Source organism: Sphaeramia orbicularis, chromosome 10, assembly GCF_902148855.1.
Source record: "Sphaeramia orbicularis chromosome 10, fSphaOr1.1, whole genome shotgun sequence".
NCBI classification, from domain to species: Eukaryota; Metazoa; Chordata; class Actinopteri; order Kurtiformes; family Apogonidae; genus Sphaeramia; species Sphaeramia orbicularis.
Genome location: NC_043966.1, coordinates 5204874 through 5229388, shown reverse-complemented (window position 1 = coordinate 5229388; position 24515 = coordinate 5204874). Strand labels below are relative to the sequence as shown.

The window sequence follows — 24515 nt, the reverse complement described above, 5'->3', positions numbered from 1 at the left end:
GTGTGTGTGTGTGTGTGTGTGTGTGTGTGTGTGTGTGTGTGTGTGTGTGCTCAGAGTTACAATAAAACAGTGCAGACGTGTTAAAGTTGGACTCCGTCCTCTCAGCTGTTATGGACATAGGAACAGAGTCAGATTAGTCCAAATATATGACACTGTCCACTTTGGTCCCTACAGTAGATCAATAGTTCTGTCTCCACATGAAATATCTCATTAAGTCGATCAAACTCATATTTTTATATATTAATCATTTAATCCTTTCATGCATGAATTATGAGAACCTTTTTTTTTTTCAGTGTTTTTATTCCTCCTTTGGCATGAAAAAAAAACAAAAAAACAATGTGATCGAGTTTTTTTTCCATCTAGTTCCAAAAATGTCCACTCAGGTACACCATGCATTTAATTTCTGAAGCAGAGAAACATATATATTTTTTAAAACCCAATAGCAGAAAGTGATATAGAAACAATGAAATTAAAACATTTTTGATGCAGCTAATCTGATGTTTTCTCACAATTTAACATATTCCAATACTAGTTATTATTCACTTCATGGAGGTAATATGCAAAAAAAAAAAAAAAAAAACATTTTGTTTGAAAAACAAAACAAAACAAAACAAAATGTTTAAATACAGTCTAACACGTAACCCTTCCATGCAGTGGTCATTCCAGTGGACAGTTCTTCTCCAGTTGTTCTCTTATATATTCATGGGTTTTGTTGCTGTAGTTCCATATCAGCCAACACAGCGGACACTTATGCATCATTCCCAACACTTCAGTTCATACCATTGCTGTAACTTTGCTGTTCTTAATCAACCTGATCTGCACTAACATGTTTGAGTGTTAATCAGTAGCTTGTTATTGTTATTAGGCTGTAATTGACAGGTTTTTTTTTTTAAACAAGATGTGTTTTTTTTTGCATATTATCTCCATGAAGTGAGTAATGACTAGTATTAGAGTATGTTAAAAACAGCCTTAAATTCACCAACACTTTAAACTGTCCTGTGTATGAACGGTGTCCCATGAACAAATCTGACTAGAGGTGAAAACAACTGTGGCTTTGGACCTGTGGACGGACCTGTGGACGGACCTGTGGACACTGGGACCTTTAGACCAGGGCTCTCAAAAACTCATATTCTTTCCGGTTCCACATTCAGCCTGATTTGATCTCCAGTGGACCGAACCAGTAAAATAATAATGGAATATCCTATAAATAATGACAACTGACAATTTATGTCTGTGTTTTAGTGGAAAAAAAACCCATTAGATTATGAAAGTACTTACTTTTATAAACTATCCAAACAAAAAAAGATGTTAATAACCTGAAAAAAAAGACATTTCTTCAGAAAAATCAAATCAAAGTTTATTTCTATAGCACTTTATAACAACATAGCGAAGCCCAAAGTGCTTTACATCTAAAAGCATGATTAAATTATAAGATAAAAAAACAGGTTAATCAGGTGCCATAAACATGCATAAAACAATAGGACACAACACACATTAATAAAAGAGAGCACAGATTCAAACCTGATAGTGTCTCAGTGCTAAGGGTTCAAAGCCAGTCTAAACAGGTGAGTCTTTAACCTGGACTTGAACAGGGGCAGGTCGGTGAGGACTCACAAGTCAGGAGGCAACGAGTTCCAGTTTTGGAGCAGCAACAGTAAATGAGCGATCAGCCCACTGTTTCTATGGGGACCTGGGGACATCCAGAACCATCTGAGAGGATGATGGGAGGGCTCTGCTGGGGCGGTGAACTGTTCAAATCTCAGATAAATAGGGAGGAGCCAGACCATTTAAAGATAAAAAAAAAAAAAAACATAAAAATTTTAAAATCAATACAATGGCGGACTGGGAGCCAGTGGAGAGAAGAGAGGATGGGGCTGATGTGGTTGAATCTGGAGGAGCTGGTCCAGAAACAGGCAGCTGCATTTTGTACAAGTTGTAAACGATGACTGAGACCAGAATAAAGTACATTACAACAGTCCGGACGGGAACTGATAAAAGCATGGATCGCTCTCTCCAGATCTCTGTGACAGAGGAATAGCTTCACTTTGGCCAAAAGACGAAGCTGGAAAAAAAACTTGCTTTAACAACTGAATCAATCTGTTTATCAAACTTCAGTAGACGGTCTAAAATCACTCTGAGGTTCCTGACAGCCTGGCTCACAGGGGCTGGGAGGGGGTTGGATGGAGCATTATAGTGCAAATCAGAAGGGTTCAATTTTATACATTCACTTTTGTTCTGGTTGAGGTGAAGAAAGTTTTGAGCCAACCATACTTTAATGTCTGAGAGGCAGGTGTGGAGAGAGTCTAGTGCAGATGCATCATTTGGAAGCACAGGGAGATAGACCTGGAGATCATCCGCATAAAGGTGGAATGACGAATTGTGTTTTGTAACGATGGAACCGAGAGGCAGCATGTACAGGGAGAATAATAGTGGGCCGAGAACGGACCCTTGTGGCACTCCAGAGGACAAAGGAGCAGGTGAGGATGAATAATCATCAATCATTACAACAAAGCTCCTATTGGTCAGGTAAGAGCTGAACCACTGCAGAACTGTGCCCTGAGGACCAACATGTTGAGCCAGACGAGCGATGAGGACTGAGTGGTCTACTGTGTCAAATGCTACTGTGAGGTCCAACACCATCAGCAGCACTGGTCTGTTAGCATCCAAGGATAAAAGAATGTCATTGTGTACCTTAAGAAGAGCTGATTCTGTGCCATGCTGAGATCTGAAGCCAGACTGGAATTTTTCTAGAATGTGGTTTTTCTCTAAAAAAAGACTGCAGCTGGTTAAAAACAAGTTTTTCTAAAACCTTTGATAAAAACGGCAAATGGGAGACTGGTCTAAAAGTGGACAAAACTGCAGGGTCTAGATTGAGTTTTTTTAGAAGAGGTCTGACTACAGCATGCTTGAACACTGCTGGGACAGATCCACCAGAGACAACTGTTGACTACTGAGAGAAGACCAGGGCCCACAGTACTAAAGGCCTGTTTGAGGACCTTGGATGGAATGATGTCCAGAGGACAGTTGGTTGGTCTCCTCCCCTGGATCCACCTCAGAAAGAGTGGACAGTGACACGGGCTCAAACACCTCAAAGACAGTTGGGTGCGCAGGAGGAATGTTAGAGTCACTGTGGATGTTACCGTCCATACTCCTCCTGACTGAAGCCACTTTGTCCACAAAATGATGCAGAAACTTCTCACATGTAACTTCTGACACATTTCTTAGAGCACTGCAGTCTGGGCTGATTACAGACTGGATGGAACTGAATAACACTCTGGGGTTGTTAGCGCTGGTGGAAATAATGTTAGATAAATACTGACCTTCAGCTTCTTTGACTGCCTTTTGGTAGTTGGATAGACTCTCCCTTAATGTGCCCAGAGACACCTGAAGCTTGTCTCTCCTCCACCTTCGCTCAGCCTGCCTACAGGACCGCCTAAGTGGTCTCGTTGAGCCGGGGATCTGATTTAGGTCTGATGGAGTTACACCTAAAAGGTGCAACTGAGTCCAAAATGTCAGAGCAGGTGGAGTGAAAGGAGTAGATTTGGTCATCCAGGCAGGGAGGAGAAGCCACATCAGCCTGGGCGTACAGAGCAGTGTTCAAAAAAGCATTAGCAAACTGAGCAGCTGTGGACGCAGTGATGATGTGACGACGAAAGGCTGATGTGACAGGTTTAGATGTAGGAAGGGGAGCCAAAAAATCAAATAAGATAGGGAAGTGATCTGAGATACAGCTCTGGGATATTTCTCTGAGCAATACAAGCAGGCCATGGGAAATGATGAGATCCAGCATGTGTCCTAGCTGGTGTGTGGGGCCATTAACTGAGTGAAATCAAATGAGTTTCAAAGGCAGAGAAACTCATCAGCATTTTGACTACAGCAGGGGTCAGCAACCCTGGTCCTGGAGAGCCACTATCCTGCATGTTTTAGATGTTTCCCTCTTCCAGCACACCTGATGGTCGTTACCAGGCTTCTGCAGAGCTGGATGACAGGCTGATCATTTGAATCAGGTGTGTCGGAAGAGGGATAAATCTAAAACATGCAGGATAGCGGCTCTCTAGGACCAGGGTTGCTGACCCCTGGACTAGAGGGACAACATACATGGACACTGAAGTCACTACAAATCAATATATTGTCATAAGATGGCATAATCTCAGCTAGGAATTCTGAAAAACATTGAATGAAATCCTTATTGGACTTTGGTGGGCGATAGACAACAGCACACAACACAGGAGAGGCCAGTTCAAACAGAAAGAATTACACTTCAAAACTACCATAATGTGCTGTGGGAATTCAGCGACAGTTATGGGTGTGCTTAAACACGGTAGCCAGGGCCACCCCCACGACCAGTAAGCCGTGGTGTGCTGAGATAGGAATAGAGGGAATGCACATCCGTCACTTCCCCCCAGGCCACGCCCCTCTAAGTCAGACTGAGTGGCAAAAACTAACCGGCTCAACATGGCGGAGCATAGCAGTAACTACAGCGAGACCGGGAAAAACGTGGAATATAAGATGAAATTAAAGACAACTGGACTGGACATGGATCCATACAAGCTACCAAACAACAAGTGTTCTACCAACACTGATCTGGGACAGAAATCACCTATCCTGACATTTATATGAACCTGAGTTCAACGCCGGGAAAATCCCCAATGCAAAGGCTGAAAGCATCCAACAGACCCAGAGTTGTGTCCATCCTGGTCATCGTTAATAGAGGATTCCAGCTGGTGAGTGCTTTAATTCAACATACTATTGTTTTGGAGGTTTTGTGTCAGTGCAGACGCATTTTGTTGGCGGTGATTTGGGCGGTAAAGGCCCAGCAGTAGTGCTCACAGTTCACTACTGATTTACTGGAGTTGAACCCTTAGTACTGACCCAAGTGAGTGGATGATCTACTGGTACTGTGGAGATTTAAGGAGAGTTCACATCAAATACTGGATCCAACACAGATCCAACAGCTGTGTGCTAGAGTAGCCCCTTATTTGGAAAACTAGGTTAGCCTCAGTTTAAGCTAGTTTACAAATCATGTAGAGCACAAGGTTCAGAATCACACAACTGAAGACACAAACGTTTCAGTTCTGAAATCTAGAACCAAATGTCAGATGCTAACATTAAGAGCTTTACTAAGAAGGAACGTTAGCCAGAACCAGATGGAATTTCAGGTATCATTTTACGTAAGAATACAGCATAAATTAACGTTATCTGACACAAAATGGCAACCACAAATCCAGGTTTGGTTGTCTGGATTCCAGTTACTTCTACGAATTGCAGCGATCCATCTGCTTCTTCTGTCTTTGTCTTTAGGTCGCCGCTAAAACAATAGCTCCCAGTGCTTTTTAAACCTATTTGTGCGATCAATGGCACAACAGCTCTTCCCCATTTTTTAGATTGTTCTAAAGTTTTCGCTGTATTCAAGCCAAAGCTGCTACTCATCTCCCTATTTCTGCCACTCAGTGGGCGGAACCACGGTGACTTCCGCTAGTGGTGACGTCACGTGCAGACCCTCTATAGCTGGGGTGGAGGAGCTCAGAGGAGGTGCTGTTGTCACCTGGCTTCAACCAGGTGTCAGTCAGGAAGCAGAAATCCAGATCATGAGAGGAGATGAAATCGTTCATGATAAAAGTCTTATTTGAGAGCGACTGGGCGTTGAGCAGCGCTGCACGCACGGACACGGACCAAGTCCTCTCTGGTTGTGCAGCAGCACGACGCAGTGGGCGGAGATTCCCTCACACAGAGCCCCGGCTCTGGATCCTGACAGGCCGGCGGCACGGGAGCAAGGACGCAGCATCCAGGTTTGCAGGGCGGAGCCATCGGTAGCAGTACTGGAGGGAGCGCCAGAGGTCAAAAACACCACGAACAATTCTCAAACTCCCTGAAGAACAGCCAGAATAATCTGTACTGGAGGAAGTCAGGTGGGTCTGGAGTTTGACAAAGATCCGTCTTCTGCGCCTCTTGTTGCGAGGTAACACGCAGACAGGACGCCGCAGATAGGGTGGAACAGACATCAGAAATGGTGGCGGTATCTTAGAATCTCCACTGACAGCTTGGACAGGCAGGTTGTTAACAGAATAGTGATGTGACGTTCACGAACGAATCGAGTCTTTTGAACAGCTCTTTGAAATGAACGATGGGAACCGAGGCTTTGTAAAGAGCCTTTTTTTTTTTTTTTTAAGGAGGGAATGTCCGATTGCCTGTCAATTTAGTGTCACTGAGGAGGCATTGGGCAGGAGAATGTTTGAGCAGAAAAAAAAAGAGTGCTTGCACATATCTCTTGGCAAGAAGTTAGCAAAAAAACAACAGTTTGAAGCGTGAGGTGAGCATACTGGAGGAGGCGGAGCTGGAAGACTGGAGGAGGCGGAGCTGGAAGACTGGAGGAGGTGGAGCTGGAAGACTGGAGGAGGCGGAGCTGGAAGACTGGAGGAGGCGGAGCTGGAAGACTGGTCGAAACCAAAGAAAAGTTTGAGAGAGTGAGTGACCACCTGTGAGTAATGAGCCAAGGAAAAAGGAGGAGTATTTGGATGCACTTCTCAAAGGAAAGATGGGCACGCAACTTGAGAATTGCACTACAGTTCAGGTATTTAAGTAATTGCAGTGATTAATCGCTGTTGTTTTGTGCAATTTTTTCCGTATGTTTACACACATTTATTGTTCTTGTTTTGAGGAGAACAAAATGTTATTTCATAAGAAAATGTTTTATTTTCTTCTTCATTTTTAGGCTACAGACTAGTCCACATAATGTACCGTGATGTTTTTGATCAAATTCCAGCATTTGCCTAATGTCACCTCTCATGTCATGTATTTAGCCCACACATTTGAACTATTCTTTTTTACGGTAAGATAATATTTACTGTCGCGCCAATTAAACACCTTTAAAATCTAATGTCAATCATCACATGTAGCCTATTGAGTCATTAAAACATTGGTTTCAAAATAATGCAAAAAACATAAAAGAGCCAGTCTTTTGAACGGCTCTTTTCAGTAAACGGCTCCTTCAAAGAGCCATAAGTCCCATCACTATAACAGAATCCCAGATATTCAGCAGTGTCGGACGATCTCACACCAACAGTGATGCCACATTTCAAATGACAGATGATAGTAACAGGAGAAACCAGCACAAACTCAGCAGAGGTAGACAGCAGGCCATGCACAGCGGCGCCATCTTGCCAACAATGTCTTGGGCATCACACATCAGTGATGCCCATCAAATCAGTGCAATTTTATCAGTATTCTTCCTCCACTTCTCATTTCTCCATGTGCATTATGGATCAGATCTACAAAGACACTAAACACTGAGGAACAGGCAGAAAATAGTTCAAATTGGGCTGAATTTTCTTTAAAGATTTCAGGTTGTTCATATTTGTTCAGGCTATTCACATGTTATTGTTACAGGATAGTTTGGAAATGTAAGTATTTTCAGAATTTAATGTTAATTTTTGCACTAAAACAAAAAAAAAATTTAAGTTAATTTGAGATTTTTTTGCTTAATTCAAGATTTTTTGCTAAATTTAAGATTTTTTGCTTAATTCAAGATTTTTTTTTGGCTTAATTCAAGATTTTTTTTACTTAATTGAATTTTTTTTTTTTTTTCTTAATTCAATTCAAGACTGGAATTTTTGACTTTGCAAAAACATCCCAGGGGCCAGATTGGAACACATGTTTGAGACCCCTGCTTTAAATGATTAGAGAACATCCAGGACACCAGAGGTCCATCCATGTTTGTCCAAACCCAGAAGAAAGAGTCTGACGTCCACAGGTTTAAAACAGTAAATCACTTTAATTTAGTTCTGTGGTCGGCAGGTGAGCTGTTGAACACGATGACAAATGAAGTGCATCAGTAAAAGAAGCCAGACATGATGTGACACATGCTCCGTTCAGACGGCCAAAGCCCAAAGGAATTCTGGGAAAAGCACCCAGGTTCAGCTCCAGACCTGATCCAACACACACACATTAGACCCATCCATCCATAGAGACGACGGCAGCAATACACAGGATTGCCCAAGCAGTAAAAGTACACGTTCCTTTAAGAAACAGGGAGAGAGAACGCGAAAAACAAACTAACCTCTGGGTTCTTCAGCCCAATTCAAGTAGTATTTACCCTTTTTCTGTTTGTATTTGAAACTGGTTTAATAAATTCAAGTTCAGCATGAAAAACAAAAAAAAAAAAGACAAAGTCCAGATAATACATGAAGAGGAGGAGGAGGAGGGACCGATGGAAAAGAGGAGGGACATTCAGGTTCCTCAGGAGGAGAAGCAGCAGAAGAAAAGGAGGAGTTAGAGGGGGGCGGGGTTAGAGGAGGGGGCGGGGTTAGAGGAGGGGCCATCTTCATTGGACTCAGCAGGAGCTGGTGGAGGCTGAACCAAACCCGACCCCCCCCCCCCCCCCCCACACACACACACACACACACACACGTGAGTCACTGGGGACACCAATGAGGGCGGGTCATGTGACACGCCCCCCCAGTGTCGTCCTGACAACGGTTCGGTTCTGTCCAATCGGGTTCTGCTGCGGTGAATCCAAGGAAGTCGTCATTATGTGACCGGGGTTCGGGGCTCCTCCTCCTCACTGGCGCTGGGAGGAGTAGCGGCCTTCGCTGGGCCCCGCCCCCCGTCCTGAGCCGAAGCTGGGTTTCTGTGCGGCGCCTCCACGGGCGGGGGGGCCTCGGGGTCCGCCTCCTCCTCCTATTCGCTCCCTGGGTCCTCCGGGTCCTCCAGGGCGGGGCCGCACATCCCGCCTATCGCCCTCTCTGGCCGACCGTGTCTTCTTCTCCTCCACGTTCAGACGCACGTCGCCGCGGAACTTAATGGGCTGAAGATGAGAGGGAGGAGTTAAGTGTCTGCCCCGCCCCTTTATTTATAACATACCCATGTGGCTTTAACCTGAACCCAGGTCACATGATCAACACACCACGGGTTCATCACATGACCAGGGAAACAGGAAGTGCTTTTACCACCGGTCCTGCTCCAACCAGGATGGAGACGCCACTGACACCCCCACCCACCCCCATGATGGACTGTTGACCATACACCCACCCTTCTGTCCCTCCCCTCTTTCCCACCCTTCTGTCCCACCCCTCTGTCTCACCCTTCTGTCCCACCCCTCTGTCTCACCCTTCTGTCCCACCCTTCTGTCCCACCCCTCTGTCCCTCCCTTCAGAATGTACATTATTGGATTATCAGTGATTGACTCCTGAGGGTTCTCACCCGGTTACTGAGGATCTTCTGAACGGGCTCAGAGTCGTCAAAGACCACGAAGCCAAAGTTTGGAAGTTTCCCTCCGCTGTTGATCCTCAGCTCCAACACTGTACCGTACTCTGGAGGGGGAGGGGGAGCGGTTAGTAACGGATCAACAGTATCAGACTCCAAACCAAACGCCATCCTGTGTTTCCATGACAACAGACCGCCTTACGTTCAAAGAACTCTTTGAGCTCGGTCTTGTCGACGTCATGAGGGACGTTTCCTACGAACAGCTGGTGGGCGTCGGGGTAGCGGACCACCCTGCGCCCCTCAGACTCACCCTGCTCGCCCTCTCGGACTGGAAGACAAACAGCTGATTAGGCCGTGACACCGTACGCTCAGACTCCCCCCACCCCCGGACTCCGGACCTGGTCTTACCTGGTCTGGGGCCTCTGTGGACCGGTGGGGCCCCCCCGGGCCTCTGCTCCCTGGGCCTCTGGTCCCTCTGTGGTCTCTGCACTGGCGTCTGGGTCTGTTCCTTCACCTCCGCCCTGGGCTGAAACCAACCAGAAAAACACCAGAAAAATAAAAACACCATAAAAACACAATAAACACACTGTAAAAACACCATAAAAACAACAAAAACACCATAAAACCAGAATAAAAACAACAAAAACACTATAAAAACAGAATAAAAACACCATAAAAACATCTCAGACACTGGGTGGGGGGGTCTGTCTGTCCGTCCTTCTGTTTAGAACATGTAGGTGTGCCTTTCAGTTCTGTGTCTGTTTCATGGTTCTTCTTTGTTGACAGTAAATGTGTAGAACAGTTGGGTTCTTCTTTGCTGACAGTAAATGTGTAGAACAGAACCTCAGTGAACACACACCTGTCGTCCAAACCTTAAACTGATGTTGAAGTCGTTACAGTCAGACTTCCACAGGACGCTCATGTTCGTTTACTTTTATGTCATTCCGTTACTGAACCCCGTTTACGGTTCGGCGGTTCTGTTTGGTGTTGTTTGACCTACCGGAGCTGTGGGCGTGGCTTTGACGACGTGGGGGGGAATTCCTGAGACGGGGACGGCTCCGCTGGGGGGGAGGTTCTTACTGGTGACCGACGCCCAGGAGAACGGCTGTGGGACAAAGGGGACATTCAGGACCGGCTCACGTCTGTTTATGTACACTGAGGTTCTGTCGGAACGCGGACCTACCCTGTTCTCCTCGGGGGTGGCGGAGGCAGGCTCGACGACAGGTTCTGCGGTGGGCGGTGCGGAGGCGGGGCTTTTCTCTGTCTGGTCGTCGGACGTGTGCGTCTCTGTTTGCGTCTCCGGTGTGGGTTCGGGTTTCAGCTCGGCGGCGGCCTCGGCCTCCTTCTCTGCCTCGGGTTCTGGTTCTGGACTGGCGGCCACGGCCTCCTCGTCGTCCCCGGTTACAGCCGGCTCCGAGCTGGAAGCACACGAAAGTTAGGACACGACCACGAGCGTCTTTACCCCTGAAAATGCCACCTCGGACACCATTTCCCTAACATTTACTGAATCCGACAGCTGATTGGTCAGACTGTGTCGGGCAAAGCCTGATGGGAGTTGGAGTTCTTTCAACGAATGGACAAAGAGGGCGTGGTCATACCAGGCCGTCGGGTCGTAGAACGGCGCCGACTCCTCTGTGGCCGCATCAGGAGAAGGAACTCTGTCCTCGATCTCCTCCACCTCGTCCTCAGACTCTGAAACATGAACAGAGCAGAACCGCTGAACGGACTCTGAACTGGACCCATGGGACCGGACCAGAACCTTTCAGTCCAGCAGAACCGTGGCCTTTACCTTCAGGAGGCTCAGAGTCAGAGTCACCGAAAACCTCGTCCTGGTAACGGAACACGTCGTTGTGGACGTAGAATTTGTTTGCGACTGTTCCCTGGAGGAAAAAGACCCAAACAGTTCAAAGGTCATTTAACAAACGGAACCGTTTAAGAGTCAAGAGCAGAGAGAAACAGCAGCACGCTCACAAAAGGAGAAGAATTACAAGAATAAGAATACAAAGAATTATAAAAAATATATAAAAACTATAATAAAAAAACAATAATAATGATAATAATAATAATAAAATAATACAAATAATTACAAAAAATCTATAACAACAATAGTAATAAAATAATAAAAAAACAATAATAAAATAATTTAAAATAATAACAAAAACATTGATAATACTAAAAATACTAATAAAAATAATTTAAAATAGTAATGAAATAATATTAATAAAAACAATTATAAAAACTAAATAATAATGATAATAAAAACAATAATACTAAAAACAAAAATAATAATAAAATAATAATAATAAAAACAACAATAATAAGTAGGCCTGTAATGGTACATGTACCGAACCGAACCGTTTCGGCACACACCTGTTTGGTTCGGTACACAGCTGTACTGAAACGGCACAGTATGCTGAGAAAAAGAAAAAGGAACGGAAGACATCGTTCGATGCAAACTTTAAATCCGCGCAAGTTTTACACGGACATATGGAAGCACACACATTGACCCAAAATATGAAACAGCAGCTGATATAAGGTTAAAACAAACAACAAATATGATGTGAACCTGAAAGGAAGAGAGTGAAGACCCCCCACCATCAGTCCAGTCCAGTTTGGATCAGTTCAGGTTCAGGTGAAAGACAACAACGGGGAAAGGGACGTTAATAAGACGGACGTTGTTTGGCCCCTAGGAACTACGGTAGTTCTAAAACACTTACACTAGCTCTGTCTGTTTGTCTATCACGCACGCTGTATAATAGAAGAATAAATAGAACGTTGAAAGTATGTAAAGTTTCACTTTCGTTTCATGACAGCGTTCGTTACATTAGTTATGGACCGGTATAGTTATATACCCCAGGTATATAACTGCGCCCCCCCCCTACCCCCCGGCCCCGACCAAAAAAAAAAAAAAAAAACAATCCCCCGTGCACACAGGCACACAACACAGTTTGTTCTCTGTCCTAAAATAAATAATTTGGTTCATTGTGTTGTCAGTGTTTCTCTTCAGTTTGCTTCAACAGAATACCAGTTTACCCTCTTGTTAATGTTGCACTTTATGTGGAATTTTTTTATTTTTATGCAGAATGTGAACTGACAGAACTGTGATTAGATTTTTCTTGTTTGTTCAAAACTAGCTTTCTGGGAAAAGTGCAATACTAATGTTTAAAATACATTTAGTAATATTAATAGTTTATTTTATTTTCTATTTGATGTAGCAGCAGAATTATATTATTCCCGTTTTTCTATATTCTATTGTCTCCAAAAATTGGGGGAAAAATGTTAAAAAAATTCATAAATGCATTAATAGACATTTTGAGGGGTTTTCTTTCTTCCCGTACCGAACTGAAAAAAAAAAAAAACGAACCGTGACTTTGAAAACCGAAAACATACCGAACCGAAAATTTTGTGTACCGTTACAGGCCTAATAATACTAAAAACAATAATAATAAAAACAAAAAAAAAAATAATAACAATAACATAATAATGATGATGATGATGATAATAAAAAATATAATAATAATACTAATCCTGAACTTGTGCTTTTTTAGTTTTTGTTCTGTTCTATTATTCGTTCATTCTCTAAACTCAAACCTTCTGTTAACATGTCTTTAACCTTTAGTTTTATTATTTACTATTATCATTCATCTTTTTAGTACTTATTATTTGTATTTACTTCGTCTTTCTGCTCCTCATGTCTTTCTTGTCCTTTCTTCTGTTCTTGCCTGAACCTGTGAATTTCCCATTGGATCAATAATGTCTCATCTGTTCTAATAACGGGGACATGGTGGACATGTGACTGTTTAACTATCCGTCTGATTGGTCCAACTCAGCACCTTCTGTGTTATTTGTCCCGTTGTGTCCCTTTGTCTCGTACCTCTGGAGCCAGGACGAAGGTCTGCATGAACTTCCTCATTGGTTGCATGTTATTGGACAACTCGCCCATCACCTGGACGACCACGCCCTCATTCAGCGTGGCGTGGGCGTCCACATGGCGGATCTTCGTGTGACAGTCGCGGAAACTCAGAGCCATCACCCTCTTATGGATCTCCTGGGGGAGAGAAGGAGGAGGTCAGAGGAGAAGAGGAGTCAGAGCCAGGAGAGGAGGAGGAGCCAGAGGAGAAGAGGAGGAGTCGGATGAGAAGAGGAGGAGTTAGGGGAGAGGAGTCAGAGTGAGAGGAGTTGAAGAAAAATAAAACACCATTATTTCACATTCTGCTCCTTTTATTTCATTACAGTAATAATAATAATAATACAATTATTAATAATAATAATAATAATAATGTGTGGATGCACTGTGTCTTATTTACTTCTTAAACTGTTCAGATTAATGTTGTAAATGTTATTTGGACAGTTATAGATGTTATAACTTGTTTCCATTTATTATTTTCTAAACCCATCTTTCAGGCCTTTAATCATCTGGTTTTATTTTGTATTATGTGTTTGGTTTTACCATTTATGGACAGAGTCAGATTTCTGCCTGGATAAGAATAAGAATGTTATAAGAATATAATAAGAATGGATTAGATTTCTGTAGGGCTTCACATTATTGATTCATTATTCATTCTCCCCCTGATGGAGGTAAACGACATCTGTATCTACATCTGCCCTGGGGCAGACCAAAGGAGGAGGGGTGCACCGACGGAGGGGGGGGGGACTGAAGGAGGAGGGACACACCAATGGAGGGGGGGGCACACTGAAGGAGGAGGGACACACTGACAGAGGGTGGGGGGGGCACACTGATGAAGGCGGGGCACACTGATGGAGAAGGGGCGCCCTGACAGAGGGGGGGGCGCACTGACGGAGGCGGGGCACACTGATGGAGGAGGGGCGCCCTGACAGAGGGGGGGGCGCACTGACGGAGGCGGGGCACACTAACAGAGGCGTGGCTGTCAATCCATGCCAAACAGCCCCTCCCACCCCCACCAGACATCCACAGAACAGTGTTAGTGACACTGGAGGGAACGGGGGTAAAGTGTCTTGCCCAAGGACACAGCAGCACATGACTAGAACAGAATAGGATTCAAACCGCCAACTCTTCAGTTATTGGACGACCCACTGTACCTCCTGGCCCCCCCCCCTTCAGTGGTTTTGTAAATAAACTGTTTTGTGTCCAACTGTTAGCTGTTCTTATTTGTGTGTTTCATTCCATCACATTAACACACTGATAAGAGTCCCGGTATCACAGCTCAGTGTTTGTATTAAGGCGGCGCTGACTGCATTTAAGGTGGAGTCCATTTGGTCCTTCTATTAAAACAGTAACGGTTTGCTCTGTCAGCTGACCTCAGGTCCACATCTACAGGATAAAGGCCTCCCACATGCTGAACCAATGCATGATGGGACACAAAACCAGGACATGACGCAGTGTTTACTCACAGACTGTCCGTAAACGGCCTCCGCTGGTTTACCGTTTCCATCCAGGCCGCCGTGAACATAGGACGAGTTCTTTCCATAAAACCTGCAAAGAAACAGATGGGTCATTGACAACACACACACACACAAATACACACACAGATACACAAACACACACACACTAGGGCTGCACAATTCTTTTGCTTAGAATTGAGATCACGATTCTCTGGCACGATTTTTTTCACAAAATGTTTATTGCACCGCTGTCAAGGAAAATGGGTTCTTTTACCTCTGATTCACATCTTTCATATCCCTCTGCAGTAGTCCAGTCACTTATGCAGCGTTTGCTGTGGAACTAATCTGTTGGTGTGGCTGTGTGGAATGGGTGTGTGTGCGCGCACACGGATCGGCGGGGGTGCACGCGTGTGCGTTTCAATCGCCAGTGTTGTGTATGTGTGTGGCTCGGTCGCACAGTTCGGCAGCGGACTGGGTTGCAAGCGCATGTGTTTTGGCCGGTTACGCATGCGTCGGTTTCTGTCAAACTTATACAATGCGGGTACGGGGTCGTGCGGTCTGTGCCCCCCCGCAGAAGTGAAAGTGAAACTTTCTGTTCATTTACCTTTTCCCTCCCCTCCTGTCCGCTCCTATTGTATATATATATGTGTGTATATATATATATATATATATATATATATATATATATATATATATATATATGTGTGTGTGTGTGTGTATATATATATATATATATATATATATATATATATATATATATATATATATATATACACACACACACACACATATACATACACACACACATATTATATATATATATATATATATATATATATATATATATATACACACACATATATGTATAGATATATATATATATATATATATATATATATATATATATATATATATATATATATATATATATATATATACACACACACACATATATACATATACACAGTGGTGCTGCTTGCCATTAGGCAAGGCAGGCAGCTGCTTGGGGCCCCTAAGCCAGCAGGGGCCCCCAAAGGACCAACAGACTTGACACAAACAGTCTAAAGAATAAGTTCACTACACAGCAGAAGTGAGAAGTTGCAGTAACAACTAGCTGTCTCAAATTCTCTGAAGGGGCCTCCTGAGTCCAAATTGCCCCTCCCCCACCTGTGTGTGTATGTATATATATATCTATATCTATTTTTTTTTTTTTGCTTGGGGTCCCAGGGGACCCTTTCTGCGCCACTGCATATACATACACATATACACATACATATATATATATATATATATATATATATATATATATATATACACACACACACACACATACATACATATACATATATATATATACACACACACACACGACGGTGATGTTTTTTTTTGTCTGAAGTGTTTGGTGTGGTGCATGGATAAACCCTACCAGCGGAAATGCTGCACTTATAGTCCTGGTTGCTAAGCGATGTCAGCTGATCTGTGAAAGTTTGCAGCGCAAAGAAACTTCCCAGCCAGCACAATGGAATATTTTTATTACATAATTTTTAGAGAGGGTGAGACTTTTGATTCTTGATTAAAGGCTGAGTTATCCTCACCGGCAAAGAAAAGAAAAGAAGAAGAACAGCAGCAAAAGTGAAAATGAAAACACAGTTGGATCTGGATGACAGAAAAGACCGACATTAAATTAACACAGATGCATGTGAACCTCAACTGGGCACGAGTTCAGGTGGGTGACTCACCACTACCACTGGGGTTTTCATCCATTTCACTCTCTTTACCGCAGACGTCCCTCCGCTGTAACTCACTCTTTCTTCACTCAACTGCAGCTGACAGCAGCAGGTCATGTGTTGGAAAGACGCTTTCCCATTGGTTGAGGGAAGAGGCGACAGCGGTTCTGCGTTTGTGGGCATTTGTTCGTAATGCAGCCGTGAAATAAAATGCTTAAAATTGTCCGTGTTTAGAAATGAGATTGCATACATGTGTGAACCGAGATCGCAATCTTTTAACTAATAATTGTGCAGCCCTAATACATACACAAATACCCACACACACACACACACACAGATACACACACACACACACACACAGTGGTACCTGTGCAGGTAGTCAGGTGCCTGGTTCAGGAGTGTGTAATACTGTCGGACAAACTCTCGCCCGACCAGCTGGGCACTGGGCTTCTCCATCACCATTTCTTTGGTCGACTGAAGTGTCTGAGGAGGACAGCAGAGTTGGACATTAGTCTAAGGACACAGGACATGTTAAAGGACACATTTAAGGACACCACATGTCCTGGTTCAAGGACACATTTAAGGACTTAAGCATCGTCCAACAGTTGTGCATCTGCTGGAGGACAGTTCAGTCCATATCAGCCCAGTGTCACTCATTGTATACTTATTTTCCAGGCTAAGTGGTAGGCACCTGAACGCATCATGTAAAATGCATGACCTGTTCAAATCCACCCAGAGTCCCAGTAAACCGGAGACATTACCAATGTTTAAACTCCATTCAAGCATTTCAACTCATCTAATGACCCTGAATGCATCACTACTGTCTCATATCCAGATCTGTGTCCACTTCACTGACCCTGTCCAAGTGTTGGACATCAGTCACGCTACATTTACAAACAGCTGGTATCTGGAAAAACACAGATTTTTTTCTGCATTTGTGCATATCATTTACATGACAATGTTGGCCTCGCCCACTGAAAACGATGGTTTCTAAAATCTTTGGCCAAAGTGCAGATTTTGGTAAACCTCCGTTCACACAGGTCTGGTCTGGTCATTGAGGGGTGATAGTGGGTCCTGAACCAGACTGGTTCAGAACCACTGGGTTGGACCATTCTGTTTTTAAGCTCTTATGGTGTTTCTTCTTCACTGTCAAATGCTAACATTTCCATATGTAGATTTATGACTCCAACAATAACAACACAAAATACTGAACTGATAATCTACACCATACTATCTAAACACCACTGAATGTACCTTAAACACATTTATATTTATATATACACTTTATGTTGTCATTTAGTTCTATTTTACTATTGGTTCAATCGTCCATAGGACTGTACATTGGACTATCTATTACAAAAAAACCTCATTTATCTCATATACGTTTCATTCTGGGACTCAAACCTTACGTATCAGACTTAAATACTCTTCTTGATACAGACGGATTTTTAATTTAAGAACAATTAATGTGGAATGCATTCTTTAAAATAGAAGAACAAAGTTTGAAACAGAGAAACAAACCAAAAAAAAACTTAAAAATGATCAAATAATTTAGCCCCTTCTAGTCCAACCCATCTATAAACCCTGACGTAAAGACCAGGTCCACAGTAGACCATGAGGACCTGGTCCACAGTGGACCATCAGTGGTATGTAGACTACATGTACAGGTTAATCTTCTGTGTCAAACGTCCACCACTCCTTCTTTGACCATAAATACATACACACTGTCAGACTCTAGTTCGTGTCACACATGTTGACTTCCTGAGATGACGGATCATCGGAGCGTCCTGATTGGACGGTGTCAGATCCAACCTCAGACTGAAGAATAAACGAAGTTAAACAGGACCATGAGGCATTCACTGTCCCCATCTGGGTCCAACACAGAAACAAGCGTCTGTTCAGTGTGTTTTCACAGACACAGATCTGAGTCACAGTTCGGACCAAACATGGTGTGAACTAGTGTCGAAGCAGGACCATGAAGTCTGCCTCAGACTAAAGCATCTACTGAAAGCCCATCCTGCTTCTTTAAGAGCCAAACATCTACATGGACCATCTACTGCAGGACCTGTTCAATACCTGCTGATCCACTCTATCAGTACGTGTCAACAGTGGAGGTTCCTCTAATTTTGATGTTCATTTTGACAATAGTTAAATATGTTAAATGACACATTTCCAGTTTCATGAATGACCTTTCAAATAGAAGAACCATCGCTGGAGTCCATCTTATTGGTCCAGAACTTTCCTGTTTCTGCATCTGAAAGTCAACTCTGGACCTGTTTGTACCGACCGGCCCTGAATGCACCACTATGTTAACTCTTTCTCCTCAGAATTTCTCTAGTGGTTTGGTCCTCGTTCACTCCTCCACTAACATCGACTGTCTGTTCGCTCAGACTCAACAGGTTTCAAGTCTCTACTGGTCTGTTTTCATTCTACTGCCATACGACGTCTGCCTCCCAGGCACAAACAGAGCCATCAGATGAACGAGGAGGCTTCAAATGTCTGACGGCAGAGGGATCTGAGCGTTCGTGTTCTGATAGAGAAGGAATGTGAGCACACCAAGGCTGGAACTGCACGGAACCATGGTCTGAGAAGAACCACCACCCAGGTCCAAACAGGTTCAGAACCACCACCCAGGTCCAAACAGGTTCAGTAACAGCTCAACAAACCCAGCGTCTAAACCAGTGGGTGAGACCCTAAAGAGGGTCCAGACCTGTTTTCAGTGGGTCCAGACCCTAAAGAGGGTCCAGACCTGTTTTCAGTGGCTCCAGACCTGCTTTCAGTGGGTCCAGACCCTAAAGTGGGTCCAGACCTGTTTTCCGTGGGTCGTAGGCCTTTGGTTAAACTAATGTTAATAAACCAAACTTGTGGTTTATTTTTATGGATCTGAGCCCCACCCATTCCCAACAGTAGGGGGCGCTAATGCATTGTAATAATTAACACCATACATTGAACAGAATAAAAGAAGAACCAAATGTTTCTACTCTTATGATGTTTGACCTCAGGTCTGACACAGGGTCCATCAGATCTGGTTTGACCCCCATTGGACTAAAACCTCAGTGGGTTGAATTCTACAATAAGTGACTGAATGAACTTTTAATTTAACCGAGTTCACTGTTTAGTTTGGGTTCAAATGGACCTAATTTAGTGTCAAAGGGAATATTTCCACCTGCTGGTCAGTTTGGTTCTGCATTCAACTGGTCCTGGTCAAACTGGTCATAGTGGGTCCTGAACCAGACCAGTTCAGAACTACTGAGATAAAAGAAAGGATCTGATTCAGCGTGATGTGTTAAAAAGTAACAAATTGATGGATAGTAGACACAAACGACTAAAACTCATGGTGGTTCCTCACAAACGACATGTAAATTAAAGCTAGAGTTTGTCTGAACAGAAGATGATGAAGATAAAAACACAAACAGGACAAATGAGTTGGACCCAACCCAATTCAACCCGTTCACCGTCCTCCACACGTGTCCACATCACAACGCCATCTGTTGACCTGACAAACAATCAGCTGATTCAGGACATCAGCCAATCAGAGGCTGAGCTGAGGAAATCCCAGGTTAAAACTGATCTGCTCTGGGGTTTCTGCTGAAAACAGAAGATGCAGATATTAGTCTGATGCGGTTCCTCTTCATCTGCAGATATTAGTCTGATCCAGTTCCTCTTCATCTGCAGATATTGGTCTGATCCGGTTCCTCTTCATCTGCAGATATTGGTCTGATCCGGTTCCTCTTCATCTGCAGATATTGGTCTGATCCGGTTCCTCTTCATCTGCAGATATTGGTCTGATCCGGTTCCTCTTCATCTGCAGATATTAGCCTGATCCGGTTCCTCCTCATCCAGTGTTACTGAGCTTTCATAGAACCTCCCAGGACATGTAACCTTTCACTCTAGTATTAGATCATTTTAACCCTCGGTGGTTCATGGAAAAATCACTAACACATTAAGTTTATACTTTTAATATTCCCTGTAATAGATGTATGTGTTGGTTTATATTTACAGGTGACTGTCATTCAAATGGGTTTCAGTTGTACATAAACCAATAGGATTTGGACCCAGTCAGTATTTGGTGTATTTTTTGACTCGTAGTTTTAGAACAGGTGAACCTTTACTCAGCTGAGGAATATTGACTGTTTTCTTTCATATACAGATGCAACAACTAGTTAAACTAAAAAAGATCTAAATTCAGACTATGGGAAACTGTAACTGACATTTTTCACTATTTTCAGACTCAAACGACTCACTGATTAATTGAGTGAGTACTTTTTTTGTTTCTGCTACAGATTTCCTGTTATATTTTAAGGTGTTAATGTGATGTCACTGAGTCCACATCAGATGACCTGAGACAACTGATGTGGAATTTAAAGGAGGACATTAAGGATCACTGAAAAAACTCTAAATCTAAGGAGTAAATATCTGAGTCACCGAACATCAGACGACCCTTAAAAGTGAAAGGAGTTAAAACATGGCTGTTGGTTTTCCATCTTTAACTCTTGTATCTGATCACAGTAATAACAAGTGTTCAGAGAACGCAAACCTCCGCTAAGGTGTGCATGTGTGGATCGACTATTTCTTTTTAAACTATGGCTGTGCAAAACAAATTTCATAATGATATTTCACGAATTGCATTTTTTTTTTTATCATTAAAAAAAAAAAGGTGCATAAAAAATAACAAAAGTCAACAGACCGTAACGGAAGAGAACTGGAGCGGAACGATATTTCGTACAAAGTTGAAGCTTGGTACCAGCCATGTGTATGTCAAATTAGATTAAATTCCAATCAATATTTGTTGAGTTCTAATGAAAAATGTGTGGTAAATGGGATTTTCAATGTTAAATGTCAATGTCCACAGAGTCCACATTCCACAGTGGATGTGGACAATTTTGTGCCAGATACAAGATATTGTTCTAAGCCACAGGTGGATCAAACTGGAGGCTAATCTGAGTCATTTTGAATTTTTGATGAATTTTGGAAAATTGCTCAATGATGAGAGATAGGAAAATTGTAGATTGTGACCTTGCTGTGACCTTGAACGTGGGCCTAGTTGGTCCAAAACTGAACGGGTTGGTCCCAGGGCCTAGGCCAGGGGTCGGCAACCCGCGGCTCCAGAGCCGCATGCAGCTCTTTCATCCTTTTGTTGCGGCTCTGCGTGGCTTGGGAAAATAAATTATAAGTGTCCGATTGAAGTGTATGTTATTTGTCTCAAAAACGTGTATCATGTCTTCTTATTAAGTCAAAGTTTTTAACTTCTTTCTTCAGACCTTGCGCAATTTCAGTGATCAGCATTCGCCTTCTTCAGAGACGTTTGACAGCACTTGACGTGTCAGCCGGCAGCCGGCATGCGCAGCATGCCCTGCAACACCAAAACCGCACAATATCTGAACAAAGTATTTTATTTGTGTTTGTTCGTTTGTTTAATTGTAGTTGTAAATTGTAAGATTATTGTGATCTCGAAATATTAAAATTATATATATATATATATATATATATATATATATATATATATATATATATATATATAGTATTATTTTTCGTCGCTCAAAATATGCGTCCCACTCTCCGACAGCCCGCCAAAACGCTGTACTTTTATCAAGACTTTCAACCCCAGGTAGGCCAAGTATGGAGATATCTAAGAAAAATATCTGTAGAAAATAGAACATTTAATGATGCCAGGTGCCATGGCACGTCCAAGGTGCCGCGGCACCTCGGGGCCAACGCTAGGTGCTGTGGCACTGCAGTACTACGGCTCAGTGCCAGGTGCCATGGCACCGTGGTACCAGGGCTCGGTGCCGGGTGCCGTTGCACCGCAGTGCCACTGCTCGGTGTCAGGTGCCATGGCACCACGGTGCCACAACTGGGTGCCACCGGTGCCGCGGCACCACCGGCACCTTGAGCCGAGGCACCACTGCGGTGCCACGGTACCTGGCACCAAGCCATGGTACGGCGGTACAATGCCACCTAGCGTTGGCCCCGAGGTGCGCCGCGGCAGGCGGCACCGAGGTGCGCCGCGGCACCAAGCTGTGGTACCGGTAAAATCATTGTATAAGCCGCGTCGGAGTATAAGCCACAGTGTTTAAAGTGTGGGGAAAAAAGTAGTGGCTTAGGAATTTACGGTATATATATAGGCTAACATCTTCATTTCAGATATCAAAAAGTGTTTGCGGCTCCCAGTGTTGTCTTTTCCGTGGAAACCAGATTGAAATGGCTCTTTGAGTGTTAAAGGTTGCTGACCCCTGGCCTAGGCCTATCTGTGGGGACGATTTGGGAAAGCTGGGTGGAAGAGTTTTCCCCTAAAGTTGATAACAAACAAGCAAAACAAACACACAAAGCAAAGTGATCACAATACCTCTTGGCAAAGTTAATAATAATAATAATTCATAATAATAGTAGTAGTGTGAACAGCTTGGTATGACCCACTGAACACTACTGGAGAACACTGCTCCATTACTGACTCTGTTCTACAGTCTGATTGTTGTGTTCCTACCTTTACAGACCCAGATTAGACCCCCCTAGCCCCCCCAGGATAAACCGGAGGGACCCCTGCTCCAGAGGCTCTGATCCCAGTTCACATGTGCGCCCCCCCCCCCCCCCCCATCCTCCTGTTCATGAAAAACCACCACCCTGACATCTGCCTCTTTCTTCCATGTGTGTCGGTCTCCGTCTAAACCCAGTTCCTGGACCCGTTCTAACTGGACTTATAAGGGCATGTTGGAGCCCGGGGCCGGTACTCAGACCATACCATGCAGACAAAGGCCACGCCGTGCCCGGTGCCATTCGGTCCGCCGCCCCGGCCTACAAGCACCGTGCTCCGGCCGGGGCGGCTCCGCATGCCGGACCCCCTCCGGGCCCACGGGGGAGGGGGCTCCTTCAGCCCCTTCCCTCCGACTGTTTCCACATTTAACCCGGCTCAAACGGCACTCCGGTTGGCCTGGATCGGGGCTAACTAGCCTCGACAGCTGGGTGAGCACACGGTCGGCCCCAAACCAGGACTAAGACCCGGGCTAAGGCTCGGATCAGCCCCAACACGTGTCCCGACTGGTCCACGGGCCACGGCTTACACTCCCACCGGACCGAGCCAGCCGGACACCGTCCAGGCCCAGAGCAGACGGTATATTGACCGGGTCCGGTTTAAGACCCAGTTTAAGAGGGAAACGGGAGAACGAGGCGGCAAAGAAAGACAGGAAGGGAGGGAGTCACGACTGAATGGAACCGACAGGAGGCTAATGGGGCCAGTCTATGTCCTGGAATCAGAGGAGAACTCGGTCGAATTAGCAGATTCTACCGAACAGGACACACAACACGGCAACATTTAACAGCCATTACACAACAACCAGCGGTTCGGTCCGATCTGGGTTACCGGAGCACGGACAGAACACTAGGCTAATGATGCTAACACCGCATTACCCTCCAGGATGTAGACGGAGCCCAACGCAACGACCCAATTACGGAAACATCCGTTAAATGACGGTAAATAAAATTTAAACCGTGAATGTGGAATGAGAAGTTCATGAAAACTCTTACCAGGTGGTTAATTATCAAAAAGTGTCTGATTAGGAACCGGTGATCGCCGTGAACCACTCCGCTGCTGCCGGGAGCACAAACCGCTTCTCAACGTGCCGGAGAATCTCGGTTACCGGTTCCAGCCCCGCAACCTAACCCCCGTCCCACCCCCTGGAACGGCAGCGGGCCAATGAGAGTGAAGCCCAGCGACGCAGTGGCCAATCGGCTGACAAGGCCGCGGCCGCCTCTGGTTTTGAGCCAATCCCAGAGGGTCTTTCTCTACCTGGGTTCGGCCTTTGGGCCAATCCGGTGTTGGAGGAGGCGGGATGTGGGCTCGGTTTAATGTCTGGGACGGACCGGGTTTTCAGCGGGTCGGAGCGGTGCACCGGGGCTGGGAGTCCGCCAGAGGGCGCCGTGGACGTGGAAGACGGAGGGATGAGAAGACATGGCTCCAGGAAGAAGGAAAGGACATGGAGGAGGAGAAACTAGTACCAAAAAGAAAGAAAAATAAAAGGAAAAAATGAATGAAAATAAAGGAAAAATGAACGAAACTAAAAAAAAAAAAAAAAAAAAAATTAGAGGAAAAAATGAACAAAATAAGGAAAAAAAATTAACGAAAATAAAGAAAAAAAATGAACGAAAATAAAGGGAAAAATTAACAAAAAAAGAATAAAAATAAAGAAAAAAATGAACAAAAAGGAAAAAATTTAAGAAAATAAAGAA

The 24515-nt window shown here is 44.2% G+C and overlaps 1 protein-coding gene across 1 annotated transcript; it reads right to left on the bottom strand.

The window, feature by feature from the left end:
• Window positions 1-7751: 7751 nt before the first annotated feature.
• Window positions 7752-23963, bottom strand: g3bp1 (GTPase activating protein (SH3 domain) binding protein 1). The gene is made up of 12 exons (XM_030145412.1): window positions 23814-23963; window positions 16660-16775; window positions 14575-14656; window positions 13076-13249; window positions 10991-11081; window positions 10800-10893; window positions 10385-10619; window positions 10202-10306; window positions 9610-9727; window positions 9404-9529; window positions 9199-9308; window positions 7752-8803 (listed from the first exon to the last, which is right to left on the bottom strand). Exons 2-12 carry the CDS (start codon window positions 16752-16754, stop codon window positions 8558-8560), a joined length of 1476 nt encoding a protein of 491 aa, XP_030001272.1. The 5' UTR covers window positions 16755-16775; window positions 23814-23963; the 3' UTR covers window positions 7752-8557.
• Between the last annotated feature and the right edge of the window lie 552 nt (window positions 23964-24515).

Bases quoted from the DNA above. Each gene is read 5' to 3' on its own strand.
- g3bp1 (XM_030145412.1), bottom strand. From the start codon at position 16,754: ATGGTGATGGAGAAGCCCAGTGCCCAGCTGGTCGGGCGAGAGTTTGTC. The intron at 14,657-16,659 runs GTACCACTGTGT...GTTTCTTTGCAG, and splicing joins GCACCTGACTACCTGCACAG to GTTTTATGGAAAGAACTCGT. The intron at 9,728-10,201 runs GTAGGTCAAACA...GGTTGGTTTCAG, and splicing joins AAGCCACGCCCACAGCTCCG to CCCAGGGCGGAGGTGAAGGA.